Raw genomic sequence first — 26,734 nt, forward strand, 5'->3', positions numbered from 1 at the left:
CTGCTGGGCTGGCCTGCCACATTGGCCCACCGGGTTGGCCTGCCGCGTTGACCTGCCGCACTGGCCTGCCACGCTGGCCTGCCGCGCTGGCCTGCCGCGCTGGCACACACCACACCGGCGAGGTGACGGGCGTGCGCGCTGCTGCCCCGGTCAGGGGAGATGGTGAGCGCGAGTCACTTAAAAACACACGCGATTGATATTGTCCCCTTTGCCTTGGGCCGAACGGCTCTGCAACATGCCTCCACCTTGAAGTGACACCAGTGTCACTGCCAATACCAGTATTTTTTTTTCTCCTTTTCCCCTTTGCTTTCCTCTGTTTCACTGATCGGAAAAGCACGTCTGTCCTTTCCCTGCAGGTAAAACTGGGGAGAAGAGGAAAAGCAGACGCGCCCAGGGGCAAAGCTACCCCCGCGGCGACCAAGCGCGGGAGCCCCAGGCCCCGCCGCCAGGCTGCCGCCGCCGCCGCCGCGGCCCCGCCAGGGTAGCGGGGCCCCCGGGGCGGGGCGGGGGGCGGCGCGTCTCGTGCCGTGCCGTGCTGTGCCGCGCCCCCCTCCCGCCGCCGTCTCCACCTGCCGCCGCTGCGCCAGTAGCCGGTGAGGGGAGCTGCCGCCGCCGCCGCCTCTTCCCGCGGGGCCCTTTGTGCTGCTCCAGAGCTGCCCGGAGCCACGCGGCGGCTGCGTCACGGCCGAGGCGCTGCGGCCGCCGACAGTCGCCCCGCGCGGAGCCCTCGCCGAGCCGCCCGCCCGCCTCCGCCATTTCTGCGCCGGCCGCGGCGGAACGACGCCTCGCCGCCCCTGAGCACGGGCCGGCAGCCGCGGGGGTGAGTAGCGGAGCCGCCGCCCGGCGCCTCGCCGCCGCCCTCCCGCCGCCGCGGGGGCCGTTGCGCTGCCCCGTGAGGGGAGGCCGGGGCTGCGCGGCGGCGGGAGGGCGCGGGGAGGCCGCTGCGGGCGGGGGGAGCCGCTCCGTGAGGATAACGGTTCGCGGGTCTGCGCGGCTTTCCGTTTTAATTCCTCTTTTAACTCAAGCGATAAAGGCGTTGGCGGTCGCCCTTAGTCCCCCAAGCCCCGAACGGTGTTCGAGTCACCGAGGTCAGCGCGTATTTTTATTTTTTTTGCCGTGAGGCGTTCCGGGCTGGGGCTGGGGCATCCCGAGGCTCTGACACGTCTCTCCGGTTTGCGTTTGTGTGTGTGTGTGTGTGTGTGTGTGTGTGCCCGTGTGTGCGCCTGCTCGTAGGAAATCCTGCTCTCCTGGAAGAATGGTGAAGCTGGGGAATAATTTCAGCGAGAAGAGCACAAAGCAGCCGCTGTTGGAGGATGGATTTGACACCATCCCCCTGATCACACCCCTGGATGTCAATCAGCTCCAGTTCCCACCTCCCGATAAGGTACGCCAGGCCTCGGCTCCCACCCTGGGGAATCACACCCAAGTCTCAGGCAAACAACAAAAGAATAGGTTACGGGTAGCAAGTGGCTCAGAAGTCTCAAGTAATGCAGGGTATTTTAAGGAGCAGCAAATCCATCTGGGGGGAAATATTGACAGTTAAGCTAATGAAAATCCAGTAGTAGTGATCTGCATTAAAATTACGTTAGTTATCATGAAAAAGTAGTGGAAAATGTTAGCAATAAGCATGTTTAGATTTTGATGCATACATACTAATGCAAGTGTCTCGATGCTGTATTGTCATATCCCTTCTTATTCTATATCTTTCTTTTCAGTATATACCCTATGAATTACATTAATTTTCTCTGTCCTGAAAAGCCTCTACTAACGGGGAAGGGCTGCTTTATCTCTCTGCAAGATGTATGTACGTAGGCAGACTGGCCACAGAGAAGACTTCCGTATTCCTTGTGTGCTTCAGTGGGACTCCTTGCTAGCCCCAGACAAGCTGAAATAATGAGATGAGAATAGCCTGCAGATCTTCTCTTTGCAGATTATTTGGCCCAAAACTTCCAAAAAGGGGATTCAGATGGTCCTTGGCTGGAAGGGGACAGCCCAAGGTGCTGCTTATAGTCTGTGTTCTGCATTCCTCATTACACGACTTGATTACTAAGGATGTAATGTAGGAAAATGATGTGGTAGCCTGCAAATATGCTTCTTCCCCTCACAATAAAGAATTTAGTAAACGTTGCCATGACTAACATTGCACTACATCCAGTAGTAGGATACTTTTTCAGATACTCACTTTTTGGATATGCATCTGGCAAAAAAGCTATATGATCTTTGGAAAATACAAAACTGAACTGGGGAACGGTCAGTAATATCTTTTAAATGATTTTCATGATGATTTTTATTTTTGGCTTCATGTCTTCCAAGAGCTAAAATCTGCTTCTAGATGAACTGATAGGTAAAGTTCCTCATAGCTTAAAAAATTCGCATATTCTTATGTTAGGGGAAGAGAATTTCAGATTTTTACCCATGTTGGTTGTAGGCAGTACAAATACATTTGTGATCTCCATTTTAAAACCTATCAACATCATTCTGTTTTGTGCATGATACCAGTTGGCAGGCATAAATACAGTAAGCCATAACAGCTGCTCCAGAGCCTTAGGGCCTGTTTTCTGCCCTCAGTTACATGGGTGTAAATCTCATAACTGAGGACAAAATTGCACCCTAAGGCTTTAGAACAACTTAAGTCTTACTGTGTCCGATATGCCTGCCAGCTGGTGACTGGACATAGCCAATTACTGAGGACCGACATCCAGAGGCATTTGTTATGTTACTCCGCTGTCATGCAGGTCTCAAAGTGTGGTCTGTGTGGTCAAAGCTTTAATTTAACTGGCGCTCCTGTTGCAAAGCCTTGAGGATCTGTGCTGCTTTCATTACTCCTAGTTCTTTGGTTGACAAAGACTAGAATTGGGCAGAACTCCTCCCACCTTCACAAGGTTTGCCTTGAACAAAAGCAAACATACACCTAGACTTGAAACCTAGAAAAGGAGTATTTGATTGGCTTTTCTACTTGTCCCATTTTCCATTTGTCTGTTAGCTTTCCTTTTCTTCTGCAAACATTGAGGAAAAATAAAAATATATACTGGCTTTGTTCTGTGACTGTCTGATAAGTCATGTAAGTGTTTCTTTGTTGGTTGCTGTGGACTAAAAGGCAGTAGGGCAATTGATGTGAAAAATAGCAAACGTAGTAAGTCAGGATTGACACACAAATCAAATTCTGAAGTACAAAGACACTCATGTATAATAAATAGAAGTACATACTTCATATATCTATGCTTATTATTCACTGACAAGGCTCCAGTATGGCAGTGAAGCATAACTTCAAGAATAGTAGTGACTGTAGCACTAAAATTTTGATGATTTTGACAGCTTCTAATTTAAGTGGATGAATTGATTTAAATTCATTTTTAGGTATGTTAAACAAAAGAGGACATTACATAACCAAGTAGATAGAACTGTATGTTCAGTTCAGTAGCAACTGAATGTGATGTGAGTTGCCTGAGATTATGCAACATAAGGGGGAGGAAGGGAAGTAAAATGTTAAAAACATTCAAAAATCTTCAGTTCACTCCCATGATGCTGTTGGGCAATCAAAGTTATATAATTATAATTATTATCTTATAATTATAGCTGAAAATAGGTTTAGAAACTACTTTCCCTATGCCCTGTACATATCTGTGTAGTATTTTAAAAGTATCTAATAAGCTTCTTGGTACTGGGCCTAGGCACAACTATGTGTTCAAGATATCATTTCAGGGAAATGAGGAGTGGGGGGAACCAAAAGCTTTAATTTCAGTACTTGGCTACCTGTAAGTGTCACAATCCTAATTTCACAATAATGTAATTGCCATTGGTAACAGTGGCACAATAATACCCGATAATGTAAGGTAACAATAATACCTGGTTCTAACAGTTTAAAAGGAATCGCATATTTATTCTTTGGAACATCAGAAAAAATGAGTAAATTTAAACAGCACTGTCAGTACAATAAACAGCTCGCTATTTTGAGAGTGATACTTTGAAAAGGTCCTAAAAACTGTAGAAGACAGAAGTGAGGCAAATAGGCTAGGTACGTGAAAATTTTGTACAGCTAGATTGCCTAGGAGAGCACTAGAGACATGGCTGAGGTAATGAATATTTTAGGGATACAGATAAGAGGCTGAATTTTGTGGTTTGAAGCAATAGCTCATAGCAGGAAATAAACAGAACTTAACTCACAAGGGTTTCTGTGCATCTTGCTGCTTACAGCAAATAATCTAAAAGTTATCTGAGACTTTAAGAACACAGTGCAAAGAGCTATATTCTAGCACATATGGAATAGCAACTAGATGGGTCATTTCACTTCTTTCAAACTCAAAATGGTGCCATCAAAAAATATTGCTACTGATGGTACATTTCTAAGGGCCCTCTTAAATAACCATTTGATCCTATTGGTCTCTGGTTTGAAATCACATTAATGGAATCTCCTGAAGGATGGAGGTGACTATTCTCGAACTATACAAACAGAGTGGGAAGAAGTTGATGTTTCATGATACATTTGGATTTGAACTAAATAAATGCCTGTGTGGTATAGCAACACAGTAACAGAACAGTTGAAAAAACCTGAACATTTGAGAAATGGTGTTGTGTAACAAGTCTTCCTTTAGGTCCGTCAAAAATACTTTGAGAGAAAATTTACTGACGATTGCTATGAAAAAGTAGATAGGAAAAATAACTAACAACTTTTAGCTTCCATAGAGGAATTACACACAGTGGGAAAATGACTGGTATTGTGCTAGATGCCCTTGTAGGCAGGTAAGAGAAATAAAATCATTGGTATGCTTTTAATTGCATAGGGAAATTGTTTCCTGAGTAAATTAGTTAATTCTTGAGTAAATAAGAAGATGGCTAGTTTCAGGCTACTCTAGGCTTGGCAAATGCACCTGAGGATGTGCTAGTAAGGTACTGACAGCTTTCTTTTTGATTTTTTTTTTCTTTTTTTTAAGGTTGTGGTAAAAACGAAAACAGAATATGAACCTGACCGCAAGAAGGGAAAGTTCCGTACTCCTAAAATAGCTGAATTCACAATCAGCATCACTGAAGGGGTTTCAGAAAGATTTAAGGTAAGCAGTGCTATCTGTAGATGGTAATGACTCAGTTGTGCTCATAGAGGTGCTTATAATCAATTGCTGATTGTACTCTAAACTGGCTATAACTAACACAATGGCTGTTGTAGGTATGGCTGAAAATAAATGAAAAGAAATCAATGTTAAAATAGTTCAATACTTAGCAATGAAAGGAAAAGCAAATCCTGCAGCATTATTGGTTTTAATCCCTCACTGGCAGATCAATTCAGAAGGCACCTCTGTCAGTGTGTGGATTTTGGGACTTCACTGGCAGGTGTGTATGTGGTCTGTGCACAGTTAACTCTCATTACATGGGTAAAGCTCCTGTTAGTGTTGAAGGGCAAGAACCACAAGAGTATTTGTTTTCTTTTTGGCTTATTATTTTTTACTGTAGCCAAACCATTCTCATAAAAGCACTGTCATATTCCATTATGTATTTTTTTACAGTTAAATGTATGACTTGGCAGCTCAGGGACATACACCAGAGCTCTTTGCTATCAATTTTTCTGGTCCTGTTGTACCTTACAGCTTGGTGATGACTGTTGCTGGAGGCTGGCAGTTCAGCAAGAATCGGTGACTCAGGTTTGCTCCTTAGTGTCCACACCCTTATTCCCTTGAGTAGTCCCAGAGGAAAGCTGGGAGCTTAACTGATGCAAGGATTGAACTACCTTTCCTCCTCCTTGCTGGAGGATAGGTTTTATTGTTCTATATAAGCAAAGCAGGAAAGTTTGCACTTCTGATCATGTTTTCATACCTATTGTCTTAATAAATGAAGACTATCATTTCCAGTGCTGTTAATTAGGCATCCTACCCAAGGATGCCAAGGCATTTTTAAACAGTAGGCAATCATGCTATTCAGTGCACAGGTACAAACAAAGTTGGAAAGCCTAACATTTAGTCGAAGGAGAAATGCAAGGTTGCAATAAAAATGTGTATTCTCATTACATAGCATGTATGTAACCTCTGTTTGTGTGATGGGAATTTAGGATGCACCCAAGGATCCTAATTCTGTAACATGGAGAATAAAACACAGGAATTGTGCCTGGCCCGTGCTTCTAAAAGCTCTCTAGACCCAAGCTTACCTTCAGAAATGTATACACAGCTCTACCTGGAATCGGAGCAGGCAAAACCAACAAAACAAAAGAACAAGGTGAAGGCTCAAGGAAGGATTTAGCCCACATTTGCAAAGGGACTTTGTGGAGTGTTGCCATGCCACCTGGTAGAGTCTTCAGCCTTATAATGAAATCTGTAGGTTCTCTGTAAGCTGTGTGGGTAACCACCTCAAACTGGCTAATGGATGATGTTATGGAGCGTGACAGGGATTTACTGAGGAAGTGAGACCTAGTTTCAATTTTTCGTTCATCTGATTTGGAGCAAGGACATCCCATCCCTCAGAGAAAATCCTGCTGGGAATTCTGACTCTTGTTTTCTCTTTCTCCTCCTGAAGCCACAGTTCTGGTCCTTGAGAGTAACCCCCCTCCTCTCAGGTGAGGCTTACACCTACTATGTTGTTGGGTAAGATGCGGACGGACAGCTCAGGACAAGCAGGACTTTTGTTTGGCTTTCTTTTGTGCAAGTCCTGAGCTTGAAAGGACTCTGAAAGAGCTCTGAAAATGCTTATTACATTGCAGGAGAGAAAGGCGAGAAAGTGTTTAGTCTGAATATCCTGCTAGGATTTAGGTTACAAGCAACCAAGCAGAATCTATACTTGGGTGTTTTGCACTTATCCACTAGCAGAAATATAGGGAATAATGGACTTCATCACTCTAAAATTAAATTGTAGATGAGGAAAGATTTTTGAGTATCTCAGCTGCGTCTAAATGTTTTACTTAAGAATATACATCTCTTTGTAGATCTGGGTTATTTGTGTCTTTGGGAGAGCTGAGCAAAGAACAACAAATAAATATCTTGTCATGCTGTTGTGTAGTCATTTCTAATTTGTGTGGCTGAACAGTTAGATGCCAGAGCATTTTGATGTTGCATTTTATATATCTTTGGATGGCATACTTAAAACAAAATGTCTTTTAGATACTACTTTATGATGATCACTCTGGGATTAATCTCATGCTACAGGGTTGCTAGGTTTTGCTGCTAGGTAACTACTGCATCAGAGAGAGGTTTCAGTAATATTTCGTTTCTCTTGGGAATTGCATGATGATTCACACTGTGGCTGTAAGTCTAGGCTTCAAAAGGAGGGTGTGGGGGTTGATGAATTAGGAAAACTGTGGTTCAGTTAATTGAAAACAATAGTTTTATGCAGAACAATCAGGTCCTAAAAATGTCCCTTAATTTCTATACAACAGTTTTTGAATTAAATTATGCTGCTTGTAACATTTTAAAAAGCAGGCATGATTGTCATATTCACCACTCCCAGTAGTAAATATTTCATGAATAATTGATGACATTTCATAAATATGTAGATGAAAAGTACTGATTGTGTGAGGTTTTCTCCTGGGTCCTTATTAATTGTGAACTATCATGTTAACTGCTGCTGTTGATTCTGAGAGCGCAAAAGGATATTTGTTTGAAAATTAAATATTTGCTATAATTATAAAATGCATTATTTAACTGGTGGGATATTGACTTTGGCTTGTGTGCATGAAAAAAGCCTCAGAAGCTGTTTTAATGACTTTAATATTCTACATCACCAATGCATAAGCTTGCCACAAGACACAATCAAATGTTGCACTAAGAATAAAAACAGTTGGTCATATTTACTAATAATTCATATGTGTATTCTCAGATGTAGTTCTTAAATAAGGACAAAGCAGATAGCATTTTTGGGATTCAGCAGTGCAGATCTCAAGAAGCACAGCTTTAGATGAAATTATGCATTATAACAAATGAAGCAACTCCAGCATGTGCATATGTCATTTGGTGTTTTAGCAACTGAGTGAGTAAGAAATTAAAAAATGTATTCTCTGCATTCAGTCCACATTATGACAGTTATAACAACAGAGCTGAGAATGTTTACAAAGAAAAACGCAAGTATGATTTTGTGTATTAAACCACATTCTGAATTCAAATTAGAATCTGTTTCAAGTATCCCAACAGGTCAGAATGTGAAGACTTCCTGATTCTGTGAACCCTTAGTTTAGTTTTATGGCAGTAAACACACCAAAGATGATGTGTTTTTTCACTGAAGATCATATTTTTCATTGAGAACTAGAAGTCTCTCTCTCATTCTTTGGACAGTGTAGGCTAATGTGGGGAGCTGGTCCTTCACATCTGGTAGGAAGTTTTCACTGAGGCAGATTCTTCTCTTCTGTAAATTGTCCACTGTACAGAACAGCACAGCCTGGCTGGAAATGTCATTTCAAAAGAGACTTATGAATCAGGTGATAGGAGGAAGTTATTGCAGGAGAAAATTGATGGTATCAGTTAGTTGAGGCCAAACCTCTGGCTCCATTGACGGAACAGCATTTTTACAAACTCCAGTTGGATTTTGTAGGTAGGATGTCTGTTCTGGCTCTCATTGAATTGGACTACAACAGTCAGTTGCATGCAAGCACACCAATTTCAGAAACAATCTGTTGTACCAAAACAGGAAATTGTTTTTATCTTTGGGAAAACCTGAATAAAGAACATTCAGTAGTATTTTGAAAGCAAATACTTCTGTTTCCCAATAAATTTCAAGCAGGCAAAAAGGTTTAAATAAACCAAAATTGTGGTATACCTTAAGCCCTGTGGTTTTATACAAAGGCAAATCAATTCTTCAGGCTTTATCCTTGACATCTATACACATATGTAACTGCAGAGCCAAAACCTGATGCTTTCTTGTGTGGTAAGACCATATGGCGCAAGCCATGTACTATCAAGTAGGAAGCAGTCGCCTAAATGTATGCATGAAGTTATGGAAGAGGACTAGAGATCTTCTTTTAAAATTTTGCTCGGTTATTTTAAAAGGTGGAAAAATGTATGTGTATAACACATATTTAAATGTTCCATTATTGCTCAGTCTTAAAGGGACATCCTTTAAATCATGTTTACCTGTTTTTCTTAGTATTACTATTAGTTAGTAATACTCAGTAATACTATTATTGCTGCAAAAATAATCAGAGAAGAAGAAAATATTTCTCTGTTGGTTTCTGTGTGATTACTTTGGATAGCACTTTGCTTCCAATTTAAGTCTGTTAAATGCATGAGATAAGTCAGCCCACTCCTGTACAGGAAAGCACTTCCTTAAGTAATTCTGTGTCTGTCACTTAGTGCTGGAAGAATGGCAGGTACTTACTGCCATGAGTAGTTCTGTTTTCTTCAACAGAACTACTCACAGGATTAAAGTTGCTCACAAGTATAAGTGTTTGGCAGACTTTAGGTTTTGAATCTTTCCTGTGTTACTTAAGCAAGAAGAATAAAGGAAAACCAAGTAACAATTCTTTTATTATAGTTGCTATTTTTAAAACAATAGATGTAAGTAAAGGCACTGCAGAGCAGCTATCTTTATTGCTCTTTTTAAATCCTTTTTCTTCTTTAATTCTTTTTTTTTAATTTTTATATTCCTTTTCTTATTCTGTTTTTTAAATCTAATTCCTAGCTACAACTGACAATTTCCTGTTAAATTCCTGACTGAAAGGAGTCTGTTTACAGTCAGAGTTGGAAGATTTAAGTCAAATGGGTGCCTAATAGCAACTCCCCTGGTCTAAGTCAGGCGTCCTGTGCCTTTGTATTAATTAGAAATCCTTTTTTTGGAGCAGGGCCAGAGAGTCCAGTGACACAGAAGATGCTTTGGTTCTCTCCAGGTGTAAACGCCCTTATGGCCTTTCCTCAGATGTAGTAACCTTATCTAGTCTCTCTCCTGGCCTTACTAATCCTTTCTAGATTTTGTATGGGAAAGTAACAAGATTCATACTTCAGGGCTGTAAGGTTTCTTGGTCTGCTTCCTCTGACCTCTGTAGCTGTAACACTATTATGTGGTGCAGCATGATAGAAGGACATGATGGGGACACTCTGTGCCATGAGTAGTTATGTCAAACCATGAAGCTGGTCTCTCAAGGCCACCGCCTTGTTACCTGCCTTCTGGCAATATCTCCCTCAGGTTTCATTAATCAGCTCCCTTGCAGGCAAGCTCTTGTTGCCTTGCTGTCACTTTTAGGAAGAACTTGGTCTGTAGCTTCTGCTCATTTTCAGTTGCTGTCCATGAACCTACCTTTTTTGCTACTACTCTGTCATCTCCAGGTAAGCTCCCAAGCCAGTGCTATCTTCCTCTTTGTCATCTCTGTTTGAGAAGGATAGTCTTTTGATTTCTCTTGCTTTTTTTGTTACAGTCTACCCCAAGACTCTTATCCTCTTTGAGCACAAAGGTTTGGTGGGGATGTTCTGGCAGAGAAGTTGAGTTTAATAGTTAGATGCCAGTAATACAGCTAAATGTGATATGTGATGTTAGAAATGCCCTCCTGAAAGGAGGCACCTAGTTGTCTTTTGAGCCACCAGTAATATTGTGTATATTCCCATAGTGGTTTAACCAAGTTGTTCTATATAATTGGGACTGCTGTGTAAATGAATCTGGGTCAAATCTTGCATGTGGACATGTGAACATTCCTTTTTTTTTTCACATTTAATTTTCTTCAAGCTGAATCTTCTTTATTATCCCTTACCTGTATTGTTTCAGGCTCATCTTGCATGTAAACTTTTATGGACAGGCCCAGGTAAGAGCAAACAAGAAAGTTATTTTGGAAAAACATAAATGTTAGGGGAAGTGGACAGCTGATTTCACTGTTCTATAACATGCTGGCAGAGGGCATTGTGCAGTTGGAGATGCAGGATTTCAGTGGAGAGAGGTCAAATTGAGGTCATGGCCATTTGCAGGGAAGTCAACGTGATGTTTTACAAATTTCAGTCTGTGGGATGTAGCCAGACTCAATCTATTGTAATTACAGTCTGCCTGCCTAAAATTCTGTAGTTTAAATTGGATAGCAATAATCTTAATTTCCTGTCCTAAATGGTTGTGCAGAGTTGCTGTATTTCATCCCAGAGTGCTTTGCATTTCACTGGTGAGCAAAGCATAAATTGGTTGTAAATCATTTCAGATGAAAGGTGCTCTATAAATGTATGTCTTCACTCTTTTTATTTAGCACCAAGTGTGTGCTAGCACTTTGCAGACAAATCAGAAACAAAATTTGTGTTCCTAAGAGGCTACAATTGAAATACATAATGCATGGATGTAAAATAGAGATGAGATGCGACCAAGTGCCAGTGATAGAGCAGTGAAGATTAGTGCATGTCGTGTTAGTTCCACCTTAGTTCCACTTCTCATAGCAATATGAACGCTCCTGGGTGGATTTGTATGCTTTCTGAAAGGTGCGTGATGGGAAGAAAAGCTTGAAGGAAAGCAGTGCAAAAAAGCACAGAGTGGGTTAATGAAAGAATTTCAGGCAAGAAGAGAAGGCATAAAGAGAAGTGTGGAGGTGATGGCACAGGAAGAAACAGGTGGCAGCAAGGCTTTAGTGGGACAGTGAAATAAAGGCATAGTGAAAGGAGATGGGGCTAAGAGGAGTAAAAGAAGCAGAATTATGCATGGCCTTGAAACAAGGCCTATAATTTGTTCAGAAAGGGACAGAAGCCAGGAAAGGATCTGAAGAGAAGCAGGCACAGTTGGTGCAATTGATGAATTTTGCTGTAGCATTCTCGCTTGATTAAAATGGGAGCAAGATAAATGTTAGCAAAGTGAGGAAGGAGGAGACTGCAGTAGCCAAGCAGAGAAGAGAATACATCTTGCAGTGTGTTGCAGCTGCAGCGAAGTAGGATGGACTGATCGGGAAGATCTCGTAGCAAATCTCGATGGTAAGCCCTTATCACCAGCCGTTCACATGTTAGTGTAGTTGTCAGATCCGGTGAGTTTAATTTGTTTGGCTAAATGCTTACACAGTCTGAAGATAGGTGGATTTTTGGGGGGTTTTGGGGTTTTTTTGCCATGGGTACATTTAGTTCATTCGTTAGTCATTTCTCATTTTGATTACTGTAATGGCTTCTGGCTAGACACTGTCCTTCTTCTGCTCTTCACTTACAGTCCATTCAAAAATCTGCCACATGCATAATATCTTGTCGTCTCTTCTGTTCACTTAGTTCTGCTGCCAGATCTCCTTAAAACTAACTTTAAAGGATGCCCTGAAGATAAAAACAAAACCACACTGTAGGTCCCTAGTTAAAGGAAAGGCTTGATAGTGCTATCTTGTAGTTATTTCATAAAATGTATGTTAAAAGACAGTCACTCATGTGGTGTGACAGACACCTTGGTGTTCTGCGGGATGTGTATGGCATTGCATTATCACAGTAATTCAAGAGTTCTGCTCCCACTGTGTGGGGTCCTGCCTTCAGCCAGCTGGCTGCCACAAGGAGAAGAGATTGAAGGTTTTCGTGTGGGGGGAGAGGAGTGGTGCTTGCACATGAATTGCATCCTCTGCTATCTTGAAACAAAACAAGGAAAAGTTGCTGCCACGGCTCCTGTAGGAAGAAGAAAATAACTTTCCCTTAGCTTGTACAGCGCATACAAAGTTGCTGTGGAAGAAAGCAATGAAATGTCAGCTTTGGTAGGGCTTGTGGACCAAAGCAGCAGCTTGTTACCTTCCCTCTTCCTGTGCTTTGGTTTGTGAAGGGCATTTCACAGGAGAGAGCTCGAAGGCAAGGCAGAGCGGTGGGGTTATGCTGTGCTGCTGGCAGGGGAGAGACACTGACTGGCTCGGGTTCAGAAGTGAACCTGGGATCAGACAGTTGTGGACCATCAGTGGTGGGTTTTTGTGGAAGTGAAGGAAAAAACTGTTAGAAGGAAGAGAAGGATTTTCAGTTTATAGGAGAGAAGTGAATTGGATTAATAATGGGATCATCTTGGAATCTACTGCTGGATTTCTTTCCATCTATGTCAATTGTATGTGCAGTTCTCCTTTCCTTGCAGACAAGTTGCTTGTATCCTGAAGGATGGTAAGAGAACGGAGCTTCTGTCCTGTTAGGAAGGAGACAAGAGTTTACTTGATTAGGGATTTGCAAATGGAGTGTGATTACAAATTATTGGAGATAATAAGAGTAAAAATTTACATGTTAATACAAAAATTAATAAGATTAGGTAATTCAATAAGTAAGTGAGAGAGAATGATTATCTGAGAATTAAGAGCCAGGAGCCCTGAGAGCTCTTCTCAGTGGCTTACTGCGTGGCAATGGAAGGACATGTTAGATGTGACTTGTAAGAGCGTTGAGAACTCACAGCTCCAAATTGGTCACTGAAACAGGTAGATGTTCTGTGCCTCAGCAAATCAGCCCTGAGGCCGTGACTCTGCAGCATGCCAAACTCCAGTAATGTGCGCAACACTGGGCTTTTGAGCTCTTTCAAAAAGTATAATTACTTTCCAAAACAGTTTCAGAGTCTTGGAGAGAGTGATCGTGCAATGATTGTGGAGTTATAAATATCTGTGTATTGTCTAATACGGGGTTTCAACTACAAAATAGCTTGTCAGCTTTACAGTGTGTTCCCGAGGCCTCATCTGTATGTCAAAACGGTCACAGCTGGGAAATAATTGTATAATTTTACTATTCCCTGCCAGTAGGGGAGTTTAAAATGCTTTGAAATTTGTGAATATTTTTCAAAACATTTTAAACCACTTACCCCTATCCATGGAGGAGATGAATGTGAGCTGAACCAATCTGTTTTTCTGCTTGGCGGCAGCATTCAGCATCCTAGACCAGTTCTCTGAGAGAAAGCCAATTTCTTCAAGGCCGTGCGGAATATATCTTGGAGGGCACGAGAAGCCTCGGCAATAATCCCACCTGGTCATCTTCTTTCCTCTCCCCATTTTCTTGTATCTTCTCTATCATTCTTTCTTCTTTCATCTCTATCCCTTTTCTAATGGGAAGAGAGATGACTGCCAGAGTGGACAGAAGAGGGTAATGCATACTTTGAACCAGTGGGTTGCAGGGGTGGGAAGTGAATGACCCAAAGGTTGCAACTTGGAGTGGACCACGTGTGTGTTGTGGAGCTGCTTGGCTTGGTGAGGATTGCTCCCTCTTTCTCCCCGGTCCTTCATCACCCCATGTTGCCCAGCTCAACAGGGGCAGAAGGCCTTGGGCCCATGGCCCCACAGGCAGGCTGCAGTCCTGTTTTGGGGCAGAGGCACGTTTGGGCCCCTTGTCTTGGTTGGGGATGCCAGCAGTGTGTGGGACTCAAGGATACCAGCAAGGTCTTAAAGGAAATGGGACAAGGAGTCCAGGGTGGCAACTGCAGCATTAGGGAATGGTCAGTTTTGCTAGAGCCTGGGGTACAAGGGGAATTCCTGGGGGAGAACAGAGAATAAAGCTAGTTAACTTGTGGGGAGGGGAAGACGCTTGAAAAGGGGAGGCAAGGTTTGGGCCAAGCCAAGGGCCCTTGTATGTGTATGTGTCGGGAGGGTGGCTGAGGAAAGATGGGAAGGGGCCCAAACAAAGGCAGAAGGAAAAAAGGACAGACCTGCTCTGAGAGAGGCTGAGCTCGGAGGTGGCCGGGGCAGGAGGGGGGGAATGACCAGGAAGGAAAACATATCTAATCTCTTGGATTCATGCATGGCATACTGAGACATGGGCTGAGCTGAAGATACAAAGTTGGCAAGACAGAGTAATCTATCCACGTTAACCTTTGTCTATGCAAACGAGTAATCAATTTGGGGAAAGACTAATTGGATTTGAAAACTGATGTCAATGTGAGGTTTTCAGAGTGTGATTAAAAATTTGATTTTTTTTTTTTTTTTTTTAATCCAATGACTGTTCTGGGAAACTGAAGATGTTACTATATTAACCAGAAAGGTCCTTTGCTCTATGTCTCATTTCGATTGGCACAGTTACATTATATTTACGTTTCTTCTGCTAAATTACTTCCTGATCTGTGGTTCTCCTTGCCCTCTCTTCTGGCCCTCACTTTTTTGCTTTTTTTCTGTCAATTAAAAATCCTTGTAAAATCCTTGGCTTCTGCAGCAGACTGTGCTCCCCAAACTGGTTTCCATCAAGAAGCTTAGCACATGCTGTTATCTGCCTATGGTGAAGTTAGCTTCCCAGCATGAGAAGTCTGTGAAAGTTCATCTCAGGCTTTCAGTATCAGTACTAGTCCCACCGCCAGACACAGTTTGCAGTGTTACAAATCCTGTTAGTTCTGGGGTTTATCATAATGCTAGTGTGAGATTTTTTCCCCAAGAGGCAAAGCTCCAATATTTTTCTTGCTTCCTAAAATATCAGATTATTTTTCTTGGCGTAATTGACCCTGATATGTCGAAGTTCTCTTTTTAGGAGGCGTATATACCTGGCTCACCCATATTTCTTTAAAATATAGATCATATTATACTTTGTTTTAATTTGTTAATAACATAATTATGTTTGTTTCTATTTATTACTGTTTTTTGTGCTGGAACAGATGCTGGCTTCTTTCTAACTTGCCAAAAAAAAAGCTCAACCACTCTTATTCTGTGGTCTTCTTGTAATCTCTGGGAGCTACTCATTTGTGTTTCAGTAGAAGTTTTTGAAAAATAAAAATGCATATCTGGGACATTCTTCCTGGGAGAATGAATGCTATTTGCTCAGCTCACACCTTCCTCAGAAAAAGAGATCTGATCAGGGAGCTTTGCAGTGTGACTGCTAGGCCAAAAGCTTGCGCTTTTTCTGGCCAATGGGAGAGGTAATACTAAAGCTAATTTTATGTCCTGTATTACTTAAAAGGCTGCCCAGTCTCCAGCTGCTCGGAGTTTAATCCTGGGAAAGTTAGCCTGATACTGAAGCTAATTTCAGTTTGAACTTAATGGTGTGTCTCAGACTTTGCTCGAACACGAATTCAGGACCAGAGAGGTACTGAAGGACATGGGGAAAGTCAGTGCTGTGCAATGCAGTCAGTAAAGTGCAGTCTGTAAGGTGCAGATTTGTAGGCTTCTCTGTAAGCGCTGTAGGGATGGTTGTATCTGGACTTTCAACGCCCTACGTTGAATGCGTTGATGCATTCCCTTATGCATCTGGCAGTGAACTACTCCTGTGCAGTCTCCGCATGGTGGAGAAGTCCTGGTTTGACCTATAAATTCAGGAGCATTGGGCATCCAAGCATGCAGACTACTGGTGTAAATATCCATATGTAACGGGTGTAACAAACACTTCCCCTAACAAGAGGGGACAGACATTACTTTCTCCTTGCCCTGCTAGTCACCTTTATTATTTGGATGACACCTGTGTTAATTTATTATCATCTGACTCCATTCTTGGCCAGGCATGGGGTAAACAAACATGTTTATCCAGTGGCAGCTGACATAAACTAGACTTGCATTTACATCATTCAAGTACTGCAAAAGCAGCAGACCCAAACCACCTTGATGTGTCCTTGTGGCCTCATGTGTGCACTGAACAGAAAAGCAAGCAAAAAAGCCTTGCGGTGCAGAGGCAATGGGCCACTGACCAGATGATCTGCTGTCTTCTCTGAGAAGGGGGGAGGCAGAAGCACTAATGTGCCACTTTCCTCATCTCCCTCAATAATTAAGTAGCCGTTCTTATTCTTTGCTTGCTTTTACTGTAAAGCGTGTTCGTAACTGACCTCTGCCACCTGCAATAACAAACAGCAATATAATAAGCAGCGCATTCCTAACTTGAGTGTGTTTTGTTTGTCTTTACAGGTAACTGTGCTGGTCCTTTTTGCCCTTGCATTCTTAACGTGTGTTGTATTTCTGGTAGTCTACAAGGTTTACAAGTATGATCATACCTGTCCAGAAGGATTTGTTTTCAAGGTAAATTGCATGCAAATTCTAGAAAAATAGAAGAGCATGTAATATTCTGTGTGCTGTTTTCTGCATAACCTTGATTAAGTCATGCTGCATTGCATACAAATTTGTGGTTGTCTCATAGGTTAATGTGCTTCCTGCTGTTTTTTTCTGCTTAATTTGTAAAGGGCGTTGTGACTATCACACTATTTTCATAATGTTTACTGTTATTTCTGTTAATGCACTAAACATCGAAAGTATAGCAACAGTCCCAACACCAGTGTCCTTCAAACCGACTTCATCTGCAGCAGTTTGAACAAAGCCCTTATTTATTGGGTCATATATTTGGATGTTGCATGTTCCTCCAAATTCATACGTTGTAAGAAGGAACAGAATGATAAATCTAAAACCTGGAGAAAAGCAACTGGCTCTGGAATATATGTCACAGAAACAGGAAAGTAATCATTCCATTAAGAGTAGCACAGTTACATAAGGGCTGTAGAAAGAACTTCCTGTTCTAGAACAGTGACCTCCAAGCCCTACCGCCACAGGCCAAAAATGATGCCAATAAAGGGAAACATACATTTATTTGGAAAAAAATACTTTGGCTCACTGAAAGGGATGCGGGGGCTCACATAATTCTTACAAGATGGTAGTGCTGGCTCTTCAACTATGACCTGGGCTGAAAGTCAGAAAGGAAACATTGATTTCTCAGTTGTGAATTCAGCAAGGTTGAACTTCGCTGTAATTAGATAAGAGAAGTAGTGTTGATGATGGCATTCTTCCCTCTAGATATTCTTTTAAGAATATCTAATCAAAGGGGTATCTATCTCATATGATTTTCAGAATGATTTCAGTAGGAATGGGTGCCTCAGCACTCCTGGAAAACCTGTGCAGAACCTTTTGTGCCTGTCACTTTGGGCACATGCTATACTGGATTAACTTAGCTCCAAGCATTTTTAGGTTACTGTTTTCCCTTGGTTCAAGAGAAAAAAAAATACCATGGTTAAAAGATTTGGTTGGAACTCAGGAGATTCAGCTTTTGGTTCTGCTGTTATTTTTTGTGTTGTCTCAGACAAGCTGTGAAACCTCTCTGTGCTCATGTCTCGTGGGATGATAGCTTTTTTCCTAAGCTTTCTCTTGGCTTCAAGCACTTTGGAACATGGGCTGCATGTTCCTACAGTGCGTATCTTGACGCGATCCTGACTGGATGAGAATGGCCAGTTAAGTGCTGCTGTCGTAATTCTAGTAACAATCTGCTGCTTCTGTGTCCTTTCATATCATGTCGTCCCTTCCTTTGAATTGCAGCCTCCTGTTTTCTTTTGCCTTTTCCTTCTGGCATCACAAACATTTAAGGGGAGGACAGTTTCTTAGTTGTATTTTAGTTGCAAAGTTGACAGAATCTGACTGGGTTTCTCTTCTTGGGATCCTATGTTTCAAACAGAAGTCAGGCAAGATGTCCCATAGCTTATGCTTTGTTTCTGAGGTGCAGCACATACAGTGCTGTGTTACCAAGTGTTACTCTTCCAGCGATGGGTTTTGTGGAGGCAGTTTCCTAGGTGTTCAGTGACATAACGCTAGAATTCACAGCATCTTTAGTCACTTAAATCTATGAGTTTTACAGGATAAGCATGTTAGCAAGCTGCAAGGTCTGAAACTAGCAGTGCTGACATGAATTTGGTTTGGTGCGCATGCCTGTTTTTGGGAGAGTCTTTAATATGTCATGGCATAGCTTGACACAGATGTCGCAAGAGAGCTTAAGGAGAAGTTCATGCCAGTTGTGATGACTTTGTGACCGATGCCTCTGTGGACAGGCTTCGTGCTTCAGGTGAACTTGGCAACATACTCTGGCCTGGATGTCCCCAGGCTTCGGACGCTGATGTGATCTGCCTGTTAAGGGCAAAGGTGTCCTGCCTCAGGAAGTCTGGTACCGTGAAAATGTCTGCCTGAGCTACCATGTCCGTGAGTCAAACTCACTCCTCCCTGCTTTGATGCTCTCAATACACGGAGCAGTTCCAGAGCTTTCACTGTTTTCAACCCTTCTGCTGTCCTGTGCATCCAGGGCTTTAAAGTCTGCTTTAAAAGGTGCTCATTTCCCTTTGTATAGAAAACTTAAAACTGCTTGAGCTTTAAATCGCAGTCCGCACTGATTTGTGATGGCTGAAGCTTTGTGAGACAGACATAATACTGCTGTTCTGATAAATGAATTCTGGCTCTTCATTTGCTGTTGTGTATATCCCTTCTCTGAAGCACTCTTTACTGGCTGCTGGGGAGACACACTGGAGTTTATCCCCAAAGACCTGAGCCTGCTCATATCCCTGAGACATTTCTCCAGGGCTTCAGTATGCTCCATACTGTATCTGTGACTCTTTACCTTACATGGCCAAGGCATCTGCCTTCTGCATAATCAACAAAGCAGTGTCAGTGCATTAAAGGCAACAGAGTCATCTATTAAGTTTGGAATTACTGACCCGGCAAAGTTAATAAAACAGAAGACACTTTTTAAGTGAAACATTGATACCACTGGGGGCCTTCATATCAAGGGAACTAAAGTAGCCATCTTAATACAGCCAAATATAGACCGGCAACCAGGATTTTATCAGGCACTAAAGGCCTTAATGCATAACTAATTTCTGAAATAGAAGGGCTGTGAAAGAAACAGGACTGCCAACTCACTCTGTAGCATCCTTTTTCTCCTCCTGACATTCCTTATTACTTCTCTAGTGGTTCTGGGAACCATGAAAACAAATAAAAAGGATAGAGAGAAATGTTCTGCATAAGCTGACAGTCATGGGCAAGCCACAGGGTGAGACTCAGCACCAGTTCCCATAGCTCTGTAACTGCAGAGTGCTGCTTTGCTCGCCTTGAATTGCAGCTAAGCGAAGGGGGCTGTCCTTGGGCAGTATGCAAAGAACTACTAGTAAAAGGGCAGTTTTGACCATCTCTTCTAGAAACACAAAATCCTGGGAGCAGAAATACACTCAAGGTGGCATCTCTGATACATGTTCCTTAGGCCCTTCTGTGACTATAACAAAATAACATTACTGGGTCATTTTGTCTGTGACAAAGCAAAGTGCTTCCATTATCAATTAAAGATTCTGTGGGGGTTTTCTGGACTGGCAGTAATCTTGGCTTGTCTTCAACACTGATGATTATATTCCATTTGCTTGAATTTCTCTGGTGGATTTAATTAGATCAATGGATTGTGTTCCTTCCCCCATTTTAAACATTCAGAGTTGTGACTGCATCCTATGACTGGGTGAAATAATCACTATAAAGATGTCTGTATTTAAGTCATTTTATCATGTCTGAGGTAGTGTCAGTTATCCCAGCATGGTGGCATGGCTGATGCATGTGAACACACATAACCAAATAGCTCTAATCCAGAGTTGTCTATGATGTGATGTTTTTTAATTTAGGTCTTGCACATGCGTGGCTGACAATTATGTCTGTGTGGAGACCTCTGTAACATTTAGTGCTGAATAGGCATAAGTCTGCTTAGGTGGAGTGATATCCTGTCTTTTAGTTCATACAAAACTTTGAGGCAGGATTTGCCCTGGCTACTAAGTTATAGTAGCAAGGGCCAGTGATAACACAAATAAATTGAACCTTGCTGGATGTGGTAATGTTGAACACTGTCATGAGTCTGACACACTTCTAAGCTTCTATCACACAAGCAGGTTAGAAGGGATGAGGTGTTAACTCAGTGGGAGGCTTGTTAGTCCTGTGACAGTGATTCTTCCTGCAACAGTCAAATCTGCCATAAAATTGTATTCATGGGGGCAGGTTCATAAACCTACCTATAGGCCTATTGTTTTGGCATTTCTTGCCTTTTTCTTTCATACTATTTGATGCTTTCTTCACCCTAAATTTTTTAGGATGCAGAATTTATTTTAGGACACATCACCTGGTGGACCTTCCTCCCAACCATTTTGTTTTGCATTTTATGATTTTAAACTGTTTGAAACAGTTGTTACTGATGCTAATTTATGCCACTTTTTTTTTTTTTTGACTAGGGCAAGGTTCAACCCTGAACTAAATGTGGACATGTTTGAATTAGTATGCGATCATTAAAACCATGAAATTCTTGAATGTACTTTTGTGCTCAGAAATTTTCAGTGCAAAGTTTTGTTTGCCAAATTCTATGAGAACGGTAACTGTTAAAGTTGCTTTGTATTGTAATATTACAAATTGCAGAGGTGGTCTTCTAGTGCTGGAAGTAGGAAGATCTAACAGCCTATTTCTTTTTAAAACAGTTGTATTTAGGTTAGACGGGATTAAACATTCTTTCCTTGAGCTGGTCTGGGTGTTGCAGGTACTCGCAGCTTGGATTTTAGAGGGTCAGTTTCATTGCCGAAATGACTGTCCCAGCTATGTGGCCAGACTGCCTGGACTGGCAGATATGATGGAGGACCTGAGCCCTAGTGGAGCAAAACCTAGAGGATTGGCAGGATGCATCTAAATCATTTTTTCCTTCAGTGCAACCAGCTGCTTCATAGGCTTTTACTGCATCATCACTAGAATGCTCTCTAAAAGCTACCCACAGACTAATGCATTGCACACACACATTCACCTTGATTTTTAAAAGGAGAGTAAAGTTATAATCCTATGTAGTATTTAACCATCTAAATCAGGTATTTGATTTTCAAAAGCCTGGAGCACCCAGCAGTTCCTACGTAGTACTCTTAAACTTCTGGGAAATTAAATAATATAGTCACATTTAAAGATGGATTTTAAAAGCCTGTTGTTAGCTATGTCTTTCTGAAAATGAAGAGCCAAGTATTTTGTATGTACACTGTGCACATAAGCTGGGCCACCCATGATGTTTTCACTTTGTGCCTTGTTTACTATGCTATAAAACTGCTCATACCTTGGCACCAATATATTGGTATTAATTTCTACCACACAGACTGAAAACAACATATTGAAGTGCCTGAAGCTAATCTAATGATAGAAATCAGGCATTTGTAATTGTAGATCAAACAGCTGGAACTATCTATCTGTGGTGAGTAGAGAGGGAAAGGAGAAGAAAGTAGCAAAATATGGCTGCAAGTAGAGATTTAATACTTTTAAAATTAATTTGGGGCATGCATGTTTCTTGTATGTTATTATTCTGGAATACAGGCCCAGATTGGTCTTCCTGGCAAATGCATGAAGTCTAAGGACTGCAGAGAGAAGAACTACACTGTAGTAACTAACTAACTAACTGCTGTATGTTGCATCTTGACTCATACAAAGTGAATGCTAGCTTAGACTAATAGGAAGAAATCAACCTACATCCAGTGTGTTTGGAAACATATCTGTAATCTAAGCGATGGATTTTCTTTTCAGAATAATCAGTGCATTCCAGCTGGATTGGAAAACTACTACTCTGAACAAGACTCCAGTGCTCGAGGAAAATTTTACACAGTCATAAACCACTACAATCTGGCCAAACAAACCATCACGCGCTCAGTGTCTCCGTGGATGACAGTACTGTCAGAAGAGAAACTGTCTGAACAGGAGACTGAAGCTGCTGAGAAATCAGCTTAGTTATGATAAGCTAATTATTAACAATATGTCATTTGAAGGTAACTAAGGGACTTTAAGGAACTTTTCATTAATTATAATTATGGATAATTTAGAGGTTACTCATGTTTATGGTGCAATTGCTTCTGTTTGCTGATACCGCTTTGCAAAAAACAACCGAACAAAAACTTGCTGCAGACCATTCATGGGCATAAAACAAGGTGCATATCAGCATTGCTTTAGAGCTTTGACACCGTTTGCAATGTTAAAGAAATCCAATGTTATATATGGTCTTGCAATTTATTGGATGCTGACAGATTTCTTCATGGGATTTTTCAGGGCTTGAAACAGATAAATCATGTGTTCTGTTGTCTGAACTGACACTTTATTTTTTTTTATTGTTAGTCATTTTGCAAACTGAAACACCACAGCCATAACTAGAGTGATCTCTTGTTTAGCTAAGAGCTATATTTATATTTGATTTTTGCTCAAGCAAGAATGATAATCAGCACTGATATCAAGGGCATAATATAATGATTGGTATGGAGAAAGAAAAGATATGTCAGGTAGCATTTTTCTTACATTTCTTTGCTGTTGTTGATTTGTAAGTGATAATGAAGTTCTCTGCAACATGGCATGCTCAATGTTTTATTATTGCTGTCAACAGAATTTAACTGCATTTCCACTGTGGCTTTAGCATCTTGGTAAGGATGTGCACTGAAACATGAACTAGATAAGACACTATGGAAAAACACAGGCATTTTTAGTGATGGATGTTGAGGATAGTGGGGAAAAAAAATGTTAAGTTAAGGATGTTCTAATGAGAAATGACATGTTTTAATTATATTAAGAGGCAGAAAGCCTATTCACAGTAGATGTAGTCCACTGTAATTTGTTGGATATGACAGATGGAGTAATGTCTAAATTTGCTCTTTTATTACATTAACATTTTTCCTTTTATATATTATGAATCTGAGTTATATGTATGTTTTGCAGTTTGCTACTTCTTAAAACACAGAGCATCACAGGTGAAACAGTAGCATACTAGATAACACAGCTTGCTGTTTTAAAGCTACATGTGAAAACTGAGTGAAGAAGTATAACTGTCGCTGTATGGCTTGGGACAGGAAAAGATGTAGAAGAGCATAGTATTGTGGATTCACGTTAAAGTTCCATTGTAATTACAAATTTCTCATCTATTCTTAGTATGAAACCATGTTTTCATTTTTATTATAAATCTTAAATATATATATTACAAAAGAAATCATCCTATTAATTTATAAGTTAAAGTAAGTGTGTGAAACATTTTAGGTAACCAGGACACTTTTCTTTTTTTGCTCATGTTACTTGAATGTGATATTTCTGGTGGACATGTCAAAAGTTCCATTGTTTTTGTAGATACTATACAAAAATGAAGGAAAACCCATCAAGATTGTTCCACTACATATCTTGAGAAAGAACCTAACATGGTCACAGTTCCACTTTTATTTTTCTCCAGTAGAGTTGTATTATTAACAACCTTTCTCACCAATACACTAAAAATAACCATTATTCCTTAATTCTCTAGGTTTGATATGAAATGTGCATTACACAGTAATATCTGTAAAAGGCTTTTTATTATGTCATTTTGTTAAGTGGAATGCATAAAAAGCAATAAATTATGTGCCAAATTGTTCTTTGCATTTAAAATTTCAAGTTTATGTTAAAATGTTCAAAACATACCATGTTTGCATTTTCTAGTAGGCAAATACTTTATTGAATGTAATTAATTCACATGTAACTTTTGACATTTTCACTCTGTACAGAATAAAGAATAAGGATGATACTGCTTGTGGCATATAATATATAGATACATACATTTCAGAAGAGAGCCAGCAAAACAAATGGTTCATATCAACATATTTACAGAGACCATTCAGATTTCACAAGATAGAAAGATTATCCTACATGGAAGCAATTCATGATATCTCCTCCTCTTAAACTTAAGGTAATAAAAACAACTTTATGTAATAAAGTAATTCAAGTTAATACAGATGAGAAACAATCAGACAACTTGTTTCTCTCATAACAGTAAACATTAGATAGTAAAGCTTTACTATCTAGTGAGACATCTCACTGCAGTTTCTCCTCCAACTTCCACAGGCAGCAGTTTATTGATTTGTATCTACAGGTGGTTTTGAGCTTTTTTTGCATTTAACAAATTGCTCCCAATTTTAGTACTTTGAAGAGTGTGGCTTTAATATTGTCTATTCTTTGGCTTTGTTCCAACATCTCAGAACATCTGTTTCATTTACACAGTCTTTTTGTATTATCTTCTTTGCACCTAGAAGTAAAGTGTTTTAGTGGGTGTTTTTGTTTTGTTTGTTTTGAAATCAAGCACCTTTTTTGATCTCTGACTAAAGTTGTTTTCAAAGATTAGAAGTAGAGGTCATACATGTGCAAAGTGATCATGATGTACTGAGGTGATACGATTAAAAGTCTGAGACAGTGTAGGTGCTTTTGCACAGTAACAATTTTCTCTTGAGCTGGTCTGCACACAGAGGCGGACTTTAAATATCACAGAAGTGTGAGTGACTGATAATGATAATTTTTTTTTCTCCTGTTAGCTATGCTACAGCTCATAGCTTTCTTAGCAGCTGATTCAAAGGTTTCTAGTTCTTTGCAGGACTAAGTTTGATTTTACATTTGATAAAGGGACTTAAAATAAATGCTATCAGCTCCCTCTGCACTAATGGATATATACACATACTTATTTGTTGGAAAATACTTCCATCATAGCAGTATAAAAAAAATGCATAAAATATGCTGGTAGGCCTATCCCATTCCATAGAAAAAAATGTCAAAAGTTTTAAAAACAAAGCAGGTAAATAATGTTTTTAATTAGTTATCATACCAGTCCAGGAAAAGCAAGGAAAAGGAACACATCACAAGAAAGAAGAGGATCCATACTCTAAATCCAGCATTGTTTTTGATAGCCTGTGAAGAAAAGAGGAATCTCCATTACCATTTCCAGTAAAGGTTCAGCAAGTATTTCAACAATGCCAAGCCTAGAAGACTGTTAGTGGCTTCAGCCTTCCCTAGCACAAGGGAGGGGACAAAACTTACCATTAATTTCAGATAGATAAAAGTCAGGCTGACTACACCTCTTTAGATTTACCCCACTAAAGTTTTTCTCAAAACCAGTCATTTAAAAAAAAAAAAAAAAATAGTCGAGGTTCCAGACAATGGAACTGTCTCTAAAACATGGAGAACTACATCAAAAATGTACATGGTTATTTAAAAATTAGTTTTAAGTTCCAAAATTGAAATTCTGTTATCAGAAGAAGTCAGTCTTCCATCATTCGAATAACCATCTTCCACCTAAGAAAACCTAACAACTATTTTTGGAGGTTGACGTAGCAATGTCGATTAGGTATTTCAGTCTCAAAGCAAGTAGAGCAAGTAGCAATTATAGCAAATATTTTTCTAGGATTCTTCTTCCCAAAATTGACACTTGCAAATACTAGGAGACCTATTTTACACTTTCTTCAGATTTATACATGTAATAGAATTTTTCATGTAATGCAAATATTAATAAGAGTGAAAGGTTTTGTATTTAGCACCTTTCTCTATTGTTTCCTTAGTGTGCTTTAGGAAACATAGTTCTACCTACAGATATGAAAAGTGAAGTAAAAAAAAGTAAATTCATGCCATGTTGTGAATACAGTTCTCTGACTATGAACAGTGGAACAACCAGTTGACAGCTCTATGCCCTCAAAGTGTCCCATGTAAAGTGCTTAAGAACCATGCTTTAAAAGCATAGTAACTCTATGCTGAATAGTAAAACCACTGGTTTGGGTTAAAAAAAAAAAAAAAAAAAAATCCCTACCATGTGCCATGATACCATACCTTGGACAGATACTGAAAAAAAAAGAAATACTGTAAGTCTTTTCTACTCTACTCTAAAAAGAGTGGAAATATATTTGCAAACAGAAATTACATTTTAAATACATGTTATGCTTGCTAATGTATGTTTATGCACTTTAAAAGGGCCTGATTTTCAGAAGGGCAAGCAGTAGACAACTCATCCTTGAATTATATATTCTATTTGCTTTTAGGAGAGAGGAAAAAAAAGGGAGAATTGAGCCATTTATTCAGAATCCTAATTTAGGAACTCTTGTTACTTAAATTTCAGTTCCTGAAAGAAAATATCTCATTCTAATTAAGAAGACAATTTGGATATATTTGTTTACTAGGAGCATGAGATGCATGCAGCATTGTGAAAACAGCCTTCTGATAATGCTTAACATTTAACTTCAGTTCCAACAATTTCAGCATCATCTTTTATTCTTTGTCTGCAGTTTCCATGTGTTTTAAAACAATACTTTACAGGTGCTTAAGTGCAGGGCAGGTGACCTTCATGTTAAAAAATAAGTGAGGCTAAGGAGACTTCTGCAGATCAATACTGCTATTCAGATCATGGTTAGTGAGACAAGCAGCGCACCCCAG

At 40.4% G+C, this 26,734-nt stretch overlaps 2 protein-coding genes across 6 annotated transcripts in view; one reads left to right on the forward strand and one right to left on the reverse strand.

Moving 5' to 3' along the window:
- The first annotated feature begins 728 nt into the window (after positions 1 to 728).
- Positions 729 to 23,453, forward strand: NSG1 (neuronal vesicle trafficking associated 1). 2 transcript variants are annotated; one of them, XM_026077792.1, is made up of 5 exons: positions 729 to 820; positions 1,234 to 1,384; positions 4,932 to 5,048; positions 16,655 to 16,765; positions 22,070 to 23,453. In XM_026077792.1, exons 2-5 carry the CDS (start codon positions 1,256 to 1,258, stop codon positions 22,268 to 22,270), a joined length of 558 nt encoding a protein of 185 aa, XP_025933577.1. In that variant the 5' UTR covers positions 729 to 820; positions 1,234 to 1,255; the 3' UTR covers positions 22,271 to 23,453. The 2 variants fall into 2 exon arrangements, with proteins under 2 accessions (XP_025933577.1, XP_025933578.1); XM_026077793.1 differs by lacking the exon at positions 16,655 to 16,765 and having other exon boundaries at positions 756 to 820; positions 22,070 to 22,292.
- Positions 23,454 to 23,843: 390 nt separating this feature from the next.
- The window catches only part of STX18 (syntaxin 18), a 73,456-nt gene continuing 70,565 nt past the window's right edge, over positions 23,844 to 26,734 (reverse strand). For 3 of the 4 annotated variants that reach the window (XM_026077787.1, XM_026077790.1, XM_026077789.1), the window contains 2 exons: positions 25,140 to 25,222; positions 23,844 to 24,569 (listed from right to left, as the gene is read on the reverse strand). In XM_026077787.1, the coding sequence (XP_025933572.1) occupies positions 24,533 to 24,569; positions 25,140 to 25,222 (120 nt within the window). In that variant the 3' untranslated portion in view covers positions 23,844 to 24,532. Of the gene's footprint in view, positions 25,223 to 26,734 lie in introns of all 4 variants that reach the window. The other variant, XM_026077788.1, reaches the window with a different exon arrangement.

Source organism: Apteryx rowi, unplaced genomic scaffold, assembly GCF_003343035.1.
Source record: "Apteryx rowi isolate R43461 unplaced genomic scaffold, aptRow1 scaffold_462, whole genome shotgun sequence".
Taxonomy (NCBI): Eukaryota; Metazoa; Chordata; class Aves; order Apterygiformes; family Apterygidae; genus Apteryx; species Apteryx rowi.